Source organism: Fusarium falciforme, chromosome 2 (assembly GCF_026873545.1).
Source record: "Fusarium falciforme chromosome 2, complete sequence".
Classification (NCBI taxonomy): domain Eukaryota; kingdom Fungi; phylum Ascomycota; class Sordariomycetes; order Hypocreales; family Nectriaceae; genus Fusarium; species Fusarium falciforme.
Window position 1 is genome coordinate 1,183,502 of NC_070545.1, and position 13,660 is coordinate 1,197,161.

The window sequence follows — 13,660 nt, forward strand, 5'->3', positions numbered from 1 at the left end:
GACGGGGCTCGAGACTACAGAAGGTTCATGATGGTCTGGTCGCGGATGGAGAAAGACGAACGAGGGAGGATGGGAAAGAGGTGGATGATGCAAAAGAGAGAATCGATGATGATGACGATAGAAGAACTGGTAGCGTGTCGTGGAAGACGTGGAGGGAGGAAGAAGAGGGGAACAAGTGGAGGGGTAGGTTGGCAAGCTGGTAATATTTTTGGTCTTGGAGAGAACCTTCCTCAAGTTGGAGAAGGAATGAATGGATGGCCTTAGACGGCAGGGGCAACCAAAATGAACCAAGATCCAAGATCGGGCACGTTTTTCCTATCCTATCACCTTTCTAGGGCAGGTGCAGGCACGCATCAGATCCCATGACTCGACTCCAATGGAGGCTCACGATGCGATCATGTATAACGTTGTATGTAATCACCTCACGTCAACTAAGAACGTACCAATGCCAGTCGATCCCAGGTGTCGTCTTGCCTCACCCCTCGCTCGTCGCCTAGCTCTGCTCTGTTCTCCGCAACCTCTTTGAGAGCCGCCGCCCCACGTTGGCGACACGCCAGCAGCAATGCAAGCCCTTGCTTGCTTGCCATCCAACCTGGACGCCCTGGCCTGGCGAGCATCGACACCCTCTGGCACGGCACGCCTCGCACCAGCCATCATCCTCCGCCAAATCCCGACTACGGCCGATGCCGTCCTGCCCCAATGCGGAAAGGAAACGACATACCGTGCAGCCGAAGCTCCGGGACCTGCATCATAAACCTTCCATCAGAGCTCGCAGAAAGCTTGTCATTGTGGGCTTTGCCCAGGCCGTCCAGCCAGAGCACACAACCACGCCAAAAGAGGAAATCAGCTGTCACTCGTCGCGTCTCCGGACCCAGAATTGCGATGAGGAGCTTGATGCCTTTTTCTTTTTGGCTCTGGACAATAAGGCCTGACACTGACTAGTTCAGGCCTTGATGGCTCTCTCTGCCCATGGTTCGCAGCTGTGGCTGGCGTTACTCAGCGCGGCTCTGCTATCACAACTCCCCCCGTCCCGTCCTCGGCGTATCAACTCCGGCTTGGTCTGCAAATGAACTGACTGGCATGAGGGTAGTTTGTTAGCTTGAGCAAAGCTTGCTTGCGCTTGTGATCGTCTCCTTGGCCCACGAGGCAGAGCCCTGACTTCTCATCCTTCCATCTACCTCCACATGCTCCTCCGCAACTCCACCACAATATTGCGACAACGGACTTCACGATAGTTCAATTTTTTCTCTTCCCCTTTCACCGTTATTACCCTGCCTCTATTGGGTTCGCTTCCATGACACATTGACGCCTTGCTCCTCCCACCATCTTCTTAATATGACACATTGTGGCGACGCGTCGCCATCTGGTGGAGATGGCCCCGAGGCCAGACTCTGGAGCTCCCCAAAATAGGAAAGCAGAAAGCATCTTCTGCGTTTATCTCACCGCTACGGCCTGGAAATTGTCGTTCCACGGCCCTTGGAAGCATCGTCAAGTCCGTCCAGACCGAGATGGCATGCCCACAACGTGTTGCGATATCGCGAGTCTGGTCCACGCCATTGCCAAAGCAAGCAGAATAGGAAAGAGTATAAAGAGATGGAACGACGGCTCTCAATTATCACGATGATACCAGCAACGGATCAGTGAGGCTTAAGCATCTCGGTCTCTCAACGGTCGACTCACAATAAGGACTCCCCGAAACGCTATTCTCCTCCTCCGCAAACTCGTCAGATACTTGCATAGTTGCACATTTCTCTTGTAATATTTAATATTCCTGAGTGCAGTCTATCATCCGCTGCTTCGGCTCTTCTTTTCTCACCCGGTCCCTGACAGACCAGTTTGCCAGCCTCAGGGGTTTACGGCCATTCTAACATAGCAGCCCGCCTGGAGATATGGTACCCAACAACAAGTCCAAAGAGCCAGACACTCGGATCACCGTTGAGGAGATCCCAGAAGAGTTCGACCTTGAGAGGTTGGGACGACAGCGGCCTGAAGCATTCAAGTCAACATGGACTGAGGTGGCATTTGTCGCGTCCATGGTGACATCTCTTGCTGCCACGGTATGCTTCTCATCAGCTATATGCAGAGCTTGGTTAACAATTTGAAGGAATTCTTTGTCGGCGGCTTCCAGATTCTTATTCCCGGGATCTCTGATGCCTTGAACATCCCCCAGGATTCTCAGACATGGCTCTCCAGCGTCATCACTCTGGTGGCCGGCTCGTTCCTGTTCCCCTGCGCTAGGTTGGTCGACATGTTTGGCGGCTATCTGCTCTTCCACGTGGGCATTTTATGGGTTGTCGCCTGGTCTGTCATCACAGGCTTTAGCAAGACCTTCTTCATGCTTGTCTTCTGCCGCGCGATGCAGGGTCTCGGAGCCGCAACCTTTCTGCCCGCCGGCGTCTCCTTGATCGGACGCACCTATCGCCCAGGTCCCCGGAAGAATCTCGTGTTCAGCCTCTATGGTGCAATGGTTCCGGTCATGTTCTTCCTTGGGACCATGTGCGGAGGCATGGTTCAGCAGTACCTCACCTGGGGCTGGTACTTTTGGCTGATTACCATGATCTTGACTCCCGCCGTTTGTGTCTCGCTTTGGGCATCACCCCGGGACTATGCTGAGGCTAGGAAGGGAGGAAATACCATGGACTGGTGGGGTATCGGCACCATGGTTCCTGGTCTTCTTCTGGTCATCTACGCCATCACGGATAGTCGTCGCTATGGCTGGACCGCACCGCACATCATCGCAACTCTCGTCGTCGGCTGCGCATTTCTTATTGCGGCCATCTTTGTGGAGGGTTGGGTGGCTTCTGCGCCGCTGGTCCCACCGGAGATCTTCCAGGTCAAGGGCATGAAGAAGATGCTGGGCATCTTGTCCTTGAAGTTTGGTGTTTACTCGGTGTTTCTCTTCTATGTCAACTTTTAGTAAGACTCCCTTCACTACACTATGAGATCTTGACTAACAAACACAGTATCAAGTCTGTTCTCGGAAAGGACCCCATGACTGCCTCAGTGTGGTTTGCCCCATGGGCTGCTGGTGGCATGATCTTGTCCATCTCTAGTGGTCTCCTCCTCCACATCCTCTCAGGCCAGATCATCCTCATCCTTTGTGGAGTGGCCAAGGTCATCGCCATCTTGCTTTTCGCCCTCATGCCCAACAGCCCCAGCTACTGGGCTTGGGTATTCCCAGCCCTCATGGCCGAGGGAGCATGCATCTCAGTCCTTTCAGCAATCGGCAACGTCTTCATGACCTCGACCCTACCGCGCCATCTCCTTGGCTTGGCCGGCGCCTTGATCTTTGTTGCTTCATACCTTGCCAGCGCATTCCTTCTTGCCATCATCGCTGTGGTGGTTGGTGTGTTTGAATCAAAGGGTTGGGATCTGAAGGCTCAACACAAGGGCGTCTTTTGGATTGCTTTCGGCCTTGCGTGCCTGGCCCTCATTCTGGATTTCTTCATCAAGCTGCCCAAGGCTGGCTGCGAAGATGTCGAGAAACCCACATCCAAGAAGGCCGATCTAGAGTCTGATCTCTCTGAGACTGAGAGCCCTTCTGTTTTCGCCACACCCTCGGATCAGTTGAGCATTAACGAGGAGGCTGTCAACGAGCGAGACGAAGAGGGGCGAAAGGGTACCGACACGTTTGAAAAGAAGGATGTAGAGGTGGAGATAAAAGTTGTTCGCATTCATGATGTTCTCAAGGATTTTGTTTAGGAAAAGCGATGGTTTGTTGGGTCAAAAGTTTGGTTGCTTATAAAGGATCTGTTTCAGGGGCATTGCAAGGTTATGATTCATGAAAGGACAGGACTTCAAAAGTTATAGATAGACTCATTTGGACCGATACTCAGAGACGGATATAATAGTTGGAACTCATGGTATTCCGACGTGGGAAAAGATTAGAATCTTGGAGTAGATAGCATTGATGCTTAATACGGGGGTTAATGGCAATTGTTCAGAACATTTCAAACAAATTGAACTCTTGCTTACAGACGATATGGTGAAGCTATGATCACTGTTTCTAAGCAAAGGGTTGCTTTGAGAGCCAATTTCATATCATGGCTCTGGTTCCATCTGAACGTGTTGTGAAAAGGGGTTGGCCCCTTACCCCACCCAAGTGCGGGATTTATGAACACCAACATTGAACCGCCATTCAACAAGCGAGGAATCACCTCTAAAGCCCCGTTGGCTCAGTGGTAAAGCGTATCACTAGTAATGATAAGATCACTGGTTCGATTCCAGTACGGGGCAGGCGAACCTTCAAAGCTTGCTTTTTTGCCCTTTGCCCGTCTTTTTTGATGTTGGAATATCCTCGTTGTCGAGAACGCCAATAATGGTGTTCTAGACGGATTATCTTTTTGGGATAGACACACGTTTCTCGGGAGTAGCCTCCGTTAATTATGCTTAGGGTTGAAGTAGTAAAAGTTCCACAGAGACGGTGTTCTTTTGGCGATTGGAGTCTCCCAGGTAGACTGCCCTTTGTGTCCAAGTATGACAAACTGCAACTGATCAATTCACTAAACTCAAAAACATGATAAACATGACAAACTGCAACGCAGTCAAATAAACGAGTGAGTCCCCAAAACCCAAGTTTACGATGATAAACCTCCAACATCTTGAACCAGCCCACCTCTTCCGCACTTCCGCACTTGATACCGCCTCCCTACTTTTTGCCTCGACCGTGCTTGCCACTCTTCTTCTGTCTCTTTGCACTTCTCGGCGTGTCATCATGATCACCTCGCCTTGGTCGGCGCCGCTTTGCACCCTTCGTCTGCACAGAGCTCGATTCACCCCCTTGATGTTCTGGAGCAGTGTCAGAAGTCCGTGGACTGGGACGGCGCGGATTGGAAGCAGCCCCTGCAGTTTCCCCCTTGGCTAACTGCTCACCCTTCGTGATGACGCCTTTCGGGGCGGGCGATTCTTTGCCTGTACCAGCAGGATCCGATGCTTCATGGGAAGAGGGAACAGAGTGTTGAGGGGTATGCCTCGGCCGTTTTGGAGGCTGCTTGCCAAAGTCATCGCTTTGCCTTCTGGCAAGTTTCGATTTCCCGCCGCCCTTGAATGCCTCGCCATGGCTTCCAGGAGGTTGGACTTGCACCTGGGGGCCAAGAGTTGCGGCAAAGGAGAATTCGCTGCCCTGAGTTCCCCCCCGCGGCGAATTGGGGGTTCCCTGTTGGTCCCTAGAAGCCTGTTCCAGGTTGCTTGTGCCGTCGGTGCAGCCTTGTGTGACTTTAGGATATAGCAGTTCCCCACTAAAGGGATCACGTCGTTGTGAGACTGGAACTCCCAACCAGTCATCAACGATCTCGCTCGGCTGTTTACCCGGGCCATGAGCGACACTGCTTGGCTGCTCGCCCGAGTCATCAACAGTACCAACATATTTCACTTTATCCTGTTCTTCGATGGGATCTTCATGAGCCCAAGTACTCCCCGGTAGCTCGTTCCACTCGGGTTTCCAGACGCGATCCTCGATCCAGTTGTTCTTGACAGTTTCGTAGGCCATGGAATCAAGATCGACATTATAAGGGCGTATCTGAAAGTCCATCTCATCTTTTATCCACTCACGTTCCTTGACAATCTGATACAAGAACTGGCGGTAGGGGCGTGATCCTTCAGAATTGCGAGCCCCGGGATACGGAATCGGGTAATTGGGGCCCTCCAGGGACCCTTGAACATACCATTTGGGCAGTCGCTGATGAAACTCTTCCTCAGACATTCCCAGCTCTCCAACAACGTAAATCGTTCGAAACGGATCCGGCCCGAACTCCTGGTCTGGCGGCGGGCCTCCGTCCTCATGGCCCCATTGATAGCCTGGCCGCGACTTAGTCGGTTCCGGTGTGAGGGAGCGAGGGGATGGATCGAACAATCCGACGTCTGTTTCCTTAGCCCAGGCTTCATCCCATGCTTTCCTCCAGATGCCCTGTTCTATCCAACTGTTTCGAACGTTGTTATAGGCGTTGCCCCGAATATCGGAAGAGTCATCCCATGGCTGTGTCTGTCTTCGACCTGCTTTCATACCACTTCTCTGGCGTTCGAGCTTGTCTTGCTCCCGTCTAGTTTGAGAGTTGAACTGGTGGAGCGGCGTTGATCGGCAAGTTCGCAGCCAGTGTCGCAGCCACGCATAGTAATTGTCGTCCCGGGGGCCAGAGACTGGGGGCCGTGTGGTTTCAGCTGGCTCTGGCTGCTGAGGGTCGGCTTGTGGCTGGTGAAGAATGGCTTCAAGGCCCGGGAACGACCGATTGCTGTTGCTGAGGGACGATGACATGGTCACAATGTTGATGAGACATGTCAGATTGGGCAAACGAAGTTGGTCAGAGGCCAGGTAATGTATAGCAGGGGAGAGACAAAGAATATCTTGCCAAGATACTGTTCACCTGCGTAGCTAAGAACGGTGAGAGAATGAAAGGGGGCTTAGAGGGGGGCTCAAACGCGCCACCGGGAAGAACAAAGAAATCTTGCAAACACGTAATGCGGTCAGAGGCCTCTGGCCCCAACGAGCACTCAAGGAGGAAAGCTGGGTGCTCATGGTGGTCTTTTAAAAGTTAAATGTCCTGCCACCATTACCGTTTTCGTCAAACTTGTTTGTTCTTGCACTCTCATGGGAGACATCGTCCTTCACCATGCCTCCCGGCGAACCCCCCCATCCCCAAGCTTTGTTTTCGCTCGTGCCCGCGAATGAACGAGCCAAAAGCATTCTCACGTACCGAGACAATGACCATCTCGTCTCTTCTTTCCGTCCTTACCCGAACAACCCGACTGTTGTGGTTCAGGGGCTAGATGTCGGTTTTCATGTCAGATCAGCGGCAGGTTGCACTCTTGCCATTATCGGTCGCAAAGGCGATATACAACTCAATGATCTCGATATCTCGCCCTACCATTGCTCTTTCGAGCTTCATGAGCACAACAGGGGGGAGGTAATGCTCCAAGACCGATCCCTGGACAACTCGACCCAGCTTTTCGGGCCGGCAGCGATGCCCTTCAAGCCAGGACACCCTCACCGCAGAGTCCTTGTTGACCAGAATATCAATCTGCTGTTTGGTATTGGTGGAGCGGCTTGCGATCTGTATCAATTCGAAATTCATTGGCATGGCCGTGACGAGAGCATGGTCCGCCAGTGTATCGACACCAGACTAGGCAATCCCTCCCATGCTCGCACCATCTCATACGAGCCGCCGACTTCCGTGTCATGTCTCCCGTTTGGCCGGATTAGATACTCGAAACGAGAGAGGCTTGGAAGTGGAACATTTGGCGAGGTTTGGAAGGTCGCCAACGCCGATACTGGCGCACAACTGGCTGTCAAACGGATCAAGACGCCTCGGAGTGATTCTTACCAAAGCTTCTCACTGAAGCGAGAAGTCGACATGCTGTCTCGCGTTTCCCATGTAAGAAAGCCCAAGCGAGATCAGTCTTATGAAGCGTCCGCTAACAACACCAGACAAACATCATAAAATACATCACGTCCCAATCCGCAGACGACGGGCATTTCGACATTTTTATGGAACTCAAATCCGGAAGCGTCCAATACCTGATAACAGAGGACCAACTCTTTGCAAGAAGCACAGATTCCGCCTATTCACTCCTCTTCCAGATGCTTCAGGCGCTTGACTGCCTCGCCAACGTAGGCATGATTCACCGGGACGTCAAACCTGAGAACATTCTCTTTACACCGTTATCGGATGGGCAATATCTATACCAGCTTGCAGATTTTGGCCTCGCCAACCTAGCGGTCAACGCCCAAACGTATGCTGGTACCAAACCGTACATGGCGCCTGAAGTATATCAGGGCTCGAGGCAGCCCCAGACGGTCAAGATGGACATCTGGTCCCTCTTTGTTACTCTAGCGTATGCCATGAATGCGGCCGGCTTTCAGAGGAAGCCAAGGCACAGTCGTGAGCAAGTATTCAAGGCAGTCTGGGAGGCGGCCAACTGGGTGAGGCTCCGACAGTTCCGAGAGATGGCAATTGAGGACCCCGACTATCGAGCGACAGCAGGAGACATGCTGGACAAGGCTTTCTTTGGAGAGGGTCGTACAACTTCCTGAAACCGAGCCCGCTGAGAGGCAGGTTCGGGGTTGTTTACCAGCGAGATTGAACAGGATGTAACTTCCTTGGACGGGTGGCAATCGAGAGAGACTAGGCGGCGGCGCCTTTCCAGAGAGCGGCGGTCTATCGGAGTTATCTTATTGCAGCGCTTGCTTCTCAACGGGCGTACAGGCACAGCCACCCTTCTCCCACCTTGGATCGGCGTCGCTGTTTACTCAAAGACCGTGTTTGACTGGGATTTTCTTCATGAGTTATTTCTGGGGAGGAAGTAATGGGCAGATTGTACTTAGCGTGGCGTTGTAGAAGAGAAAATCATAGTAAATGGCTTGACAAACTATCCTTGGTGATGCTTGTTAACGTCTTGGTGAATGCTTCTAAACCACATATCAACATAACAAAGAATAGCATCAGACAAAATAAAAACATTGCTGGATGGAGAAGAGGTAAGCAACCTTGGTGGGTATAAATACCGGGTATCTTCCACTTCCAATCCGCCTTCTCTCCCTGGCACGATCGCCATGATTTGCAACCAAATATATTATACCATTCCCCCCTTTTCAGACCACGTCTAAAGTAGTCAGGCTGTATTCTTCGCGGTGAGCACATCGCATGGTAATCCGGAGCTCAAGTATATACACAGTGGGACTGTAGGAACTGGGAAGACATGCGTCTTTGCGTCAATGCAACCAGGCTCACTGAGTCCTTGCAACATGTCTCAACCCTATTCATCCTCCGGGCCCCTCTGATGCATGTAGAGGATCCCAATTGTTTGGTGACGATGATTATCATCTTTGAATATAAACTTGCACGGAACCCCCTTTCGATTACGCACAAGCATTCAGATCTCTTCTTACTAGTGAGTTCCGAGAATTCATCATAGATGACGCAAATCTGTCTTCGTTCTTTTGAACTTCCATACGGCACATGTTACCTTTACCCTCACCATCTGTAACCGGATATGTATTGAGCCTGCCTTAGCTGGAGAAGGCCCGACAGCCAAAATGGAGGCTTTCAAACTACTGTCGTCCTGGATTCCAGGCGCAGGCCGTTCACAGGCGTGAATGAACGCGAATAAACCAGATCTACTCGAATGAGTTCCGGTTCAACGGAAGGGCTCTAGAAGGCCCAAGTTCACGCAATCCTTTCTTGCTCTCAAGGGTCAGTGGCACCAAGCACTGGGGCGTGTTCGAGGGTCGTTGACTCCTCCCAGGCCTGAAGCCCACGCCAACCCGGCCAAGAGAACGGGCAGGTTTCTGTTAATAACTTCCACTGCATGGCCATGTCCCAGCTGAGCATGGACATACTGGTGGAGGGAGGACAGTCTAAGAAACCGCGACTTCCATCTATCCCCCTTGCATAAACTAGTTAAGATTCCTGTGCTGGCCTGCCCTCCCACGCTCTATATCGCAAACAGCACTGCCAATGTTCTGCTAGACTCCTTTATCACCACACATCTTCTGGACGCATGCGGATCTCTATTACCAGAAGCTAAGCTCGCCCTTCTCTCCTGCGCTTCATACGACGACTACCCTATCGTGGCTATAAGATAATTAAGAAATTTATTAATAATTTAATAAAGATTCTTTAAATTTATATATATATATATTTTATATGATTTATTCTAAACAGACACTCTTCTACAGACCCCAAGCAGGATAACTCGACATGTTATCAGCTACCTCCATGGGAAGGACATCAATGCGACTTGGCTCGCTTGTCAAAAGCTCTGCATACACGCATTACCTTATATATATTTTCAATTTTTACCTCTTGTATCGCAAGCCTAACCTAGATGTCTTTAACATGGTCGCAAGGAACTTCATCATTCCAACGACCAAGCTGCGGGCTAGAGCCGGCCTGCTTTGCGCAACGGCCGTCGACATGTCAAGACTCGCCTCAGAATGAGCGACAGCTCAAGTCACCACTGTCTCCTTGACCATCTGGAAGCTACTAAAATTGGGCTTGCCGAGCGTGGAATGCAATCCTTCGCTATCTTCGTATGTACTTCTCCCACTCTAGACACGGACGCTCTTCTCCTTCTGCGCCTATTAGAGGGAGTTCTTTCTTGGCCATGGATATCCTTTGGCCTGCTCTTTGCAACAGGTTTCTTGAGCCTATCGTGTTCCTTGCAGCGTATGTCCTTAATTGCACAACCTGCCACGAAGACGTGGGCTCATCTTCACCATCAGCGACCCACGACAGGCTCTGGCGTCTTCTGCTCGGCCCCAAGAACATTTACATACCACCTCCAACCTCGGACCGCATGGCAAGAAGCGGTCAAAGCTGCCCGAGAACCATTGGTTCTCATAAATGGATATATATATATACCAATGACCCAGGCTGAGGAAGCCTCCTGGTATTTCGGCCTGGCTTTCATAGCAGGACTGTTTTAGTTAAACACTGCGATACTATGAGGATTGCAAGCTCTCTATGACACGCCTCAACAAACTTCCAAGAGCTAAAAATTGAGGACCGACTCAAACCAGTTGAATCTTCCATTTTATATACACCTACTGCCAAGATTGAATCGGGCTCTTTGAAAGAACAAGTCAAGTTGCCTCATTCTACTCGATGTCGATCCTCATTGTCATCCAGACAGCAATAGGAATTTCTCCCCAGAGCCTCGCGCATCCAACCCCGAGAATAACCGAAGGTAGCACGCGAGAAAAAGAAATGTCCTCGGTTCCGCGATGGATCCGGTAGTTTGCTATGCGGACCAAGTGATAAGATTTCATCATTACCTGAGTGTGGGACGATCTTGAAGGCCTTCACTTCAGTATCCTAGACTTCTCACGCTATCAAGGTGTTACCTTTATATATATTCCATTCACAAACCAGTTCTCCGTGGGGGTCTCGGATCAAGCAAGACCTTTCTAGGTTGTTACTCTCAAAAGGGTAGCTTGTTGGGAGCAGGAATGCCATGATAACTGCTCCTCCGAACAAACATTTGAGTCCATATTATCACCAACAGAGCCTGTTTCAAAAGCTATGACAACACTCAGATTTACCAATAAAGGAGAAGTACATTTCCCAGTTGAGAGCCTTCTGGCTCCTGTTGTGGTGGTATATCGCTTCTGCATACTTCTCCACGTACGGTCCTTTTTGCATCGGTTCTACTCTGTCACTTACCTATCATTATATATAGTGCTCGAGATCGCGCATCTCGGGCTGGACAAATTGACCCCGGAGCTGATTGAGCTCCTAGTCAAGAACACATTCGAAGCCAATGAAGAGCAAATGAAAAGAGGCTATGGTGTCGGAAACTCGTTCCTCCCTCTCGGTGGTTTGCTGCCCTGTTCCAGGGGGGAAAGAGCACATTATCACTGTTCTCACATCCCAGTCAAGGGTTCATTTGGTGCGAACACGGAGATATATACTCAATACTGACATGCATGGAGCGTGTCGCTGGTCAAAAAGAGCAGCAGGAAAGGGTTTGAGGTGGTCATCTATAATCCCCAACCAGAAGTTAGCAACACCGCACATGCATAAACCCACCTATACATAAAGGGACGGCAAAAGGACCTCATCCAAGATTTGATGAGCTGTGCGAGTTAGGTTGGGACAGTGGTTCTCATTGCCCGGGAACCGACTCCCACCACGATGTGAGCAGCATCGCCCTTCCACCATTATCATTCTACCGCAGAGATGGCTTCATCAGTCGTCAGGGGCAGAGCTTGAGTACACAACTGTTCATCGCACTTATAACCGCAAATTGGCAAGATCAGTCGGTGGCGTGGGGGCTGTGATATTGATCATGAAGGCTGTAAAACACGGATGAGGGCACCGGGATCAATGTTGATATGGGGCCAGGCGCGGCTGTTGGCAAGACATCGAAGACTTCTTATTCTCCCCTACTGTCGATGCTGCCGGGATGCACCGCCTGGGGAGTTGAACCCATGAGCTTCGATCATATGCCCAGTATATAAACCACTTCCAAGAAGGGCCTTCAACTGATTCTGTCAATCATGGTATCGGCAGTGGCAAGACACATTGCGGTCAGCACGTCAAAGTCAGGAACACACAGCCTTAGACAGAGAGACGTAACGAGAAAGGCTTTATATATACCTACCATTTTACGCATGCTTCGGTCGAAGCTAACGTGCCAGGACTAGTTACAGATGTCTTTAGCCTCAGCCGACTGATGCTGGCTGGTGACGGGTCTGATCTCGAGCACAATCACCGAGTTTTGTCCCTGTCGAGCGGTGGCAAGGCCGAAGGCATACTAACGTCACATTTCGGTTCTTTTACTTCATTTTACTTGTTGTTTGTGCCGATTAAAAGCACCAAAATATTATATATAGCTTACTATCACTATGGTCCCCGTTCCAACTCTTCTCATCAAAGAGGGAGGAGCTGGGGCTGAGCCAGTCTCTGTGACACACACTCACCTACGGTGCGCAAAGGCGATAACTGTTGATCAGAGCCGTGGGATTGTCAAAAACAGCAGGAACCAGAACAGACTGAGTAATCTAAGTCACATCGGGTTAAGCTGGGAGCTTGAGGTGACAGGATCAATCCCAAGAAGCAATTTGTGGTCAGAAGATCCAGGGAAAGTCGGTATCTCGTTGATGGCCAATATGCTTGCTAAGGCCTTTGGGGTTAAGTACATGGCCGAATACGGCGATATTGTTGTCGCTGAAACAATGAGCACGCATCCCTTAGCCCTCGCCAGATAACCTTTCACATCTATGATGGAAGTCACCGATAGAAAAAGGGAATCAATGTCAATGGTGTCAAAGGAGCAATCAAAAGAAGCGACGCAAGGACAATGTGTGGATAAAAGGTTAAAAGGAAGTATATTTGACCTGTGATAGTACTCGTTAGCAATATAACTAGACCCTCACCATAGAATTCAAGACCAGCATAAAACCATTTGTCTACGTTCCGGTGCTCCCGATCTTAAGAACGCTGACAAGGAGCACCCAACCACCCTGCAGCCCAACGTCATCCCGCACCAACCTTAAGCAAGATAAGGTCGCACGTGCCGGACCGTTCCAATGCAACACAAAAAAGGCAACCAAGCCTCAACACCACCACAAAGCATCACCAACTATTGACATAGAAGCGCAAAAAGAGCGCGATCAGACGAATCTGATTGCTTGATGAGTGTGATGCCCCGTACTGGAATCGAACCAGTGATCTTATCATGTCGTTGAATTACTAGTGATACGCTTTACCACTGAGCCAACGGGGCTTGGGGATCGGCTGATGAAAAAATGGTTAAGAGGCCGCGGAATGCGCCATGGTGGATACTCGCTCTCAGGCATGGCGCCACATACCCTAGGTAGCGCGTCGGCCGGCCATCTCGAAACCGTAGGGAACTATGGACGGAAGTGTGGCCGGGTCATTAGGCTACCTGTAAGAATTAAATAATCCGGAGAGGAAGACAAATGCCCGAGCCGATCTATTAGTTATAGCATAGGTTTTCATAATGACTACCTGACTACCTAGATACTCCTAAGCATTTTATACTTGCTCTTGCTCTATGGCTTCTTGTATAGTAACAAGCCCCACAAGTAGAGGCCAACTCTCTGTGTGAATAGTTCTTGCATGGACACCTAACCCATCTTCTGCATGGGATACCCTGCATGTCTAACAGTTCGATAGAGGCACAGAAACAACGGTGCTCAGGA

General features: G+C 50.5%; 3 protein-coding genes across 3 annotated transcripts; 2 read left to right on the top strand and 1 right to left on the bottom strand.

Annotated features, from left to right (window-relative positions):
• Positions 1 to 1,889: 1,889 nt before the first annotated feature.
• On the top strand, positions 1,890 to 3,702 carry NCS54_00232900 (MFS domain-containing protein; the record flags this gene model as incomplete). Its single annotated transcript, XM_053147930.1, has 3 exons — positions 1,890 to 2,057; positions 2,105 to 2,916; positions 2,964 to 3,702. 3 exons carry the CDS (start codon positions 1,890 to 1,892, stop codon positions 3,700 to 3,702), a joined length of 1,719 nt encoding a protein of 572 aa, XP_053003905.1.
• Positions 3,703 to 4,648: 946 nt separating this feature from the next.
• NCS54_00233000 (Hypothetical protein) lies at positions 4,649 to 6,250 on the bottom strand (the record flags this gene model as incomplete). Its single annotated transcript, XM_053147931.1, has 1 exon — positions 4,649 to 6,250. The coding sequence occupies one exon, from the start codon at positions 6,248 to 6,250 to the stop codon at positions 4,649 to 4,651; it is 1,602 nt and encodes a 533-aa protein (XP_053003906.1).
• A 355-nt stretch (positions 6,251 to 6,605) lies between these two features.
• Positions 6,606 to 8,026, top strand: NCS54_00233100 (Protein kinase domain-containing protein; the record flags this gene model as incomplete). Its single annotated transcript, XM_053147932.1, has 2 exons — positions 6,606 to 7,367; positions 7,421 to 8,026. The coding sequence occupies 2 exons, from the start codon at positions 6,606 to 6,608 to the stop codon at positions 8,024 to 8,026; spliced, it is 1,368 nt and encodes a 455-aa protein (XP_053003907.1).
• Positions 8,027 to 13,660: the final 5,634 nt, after the last annotated feature.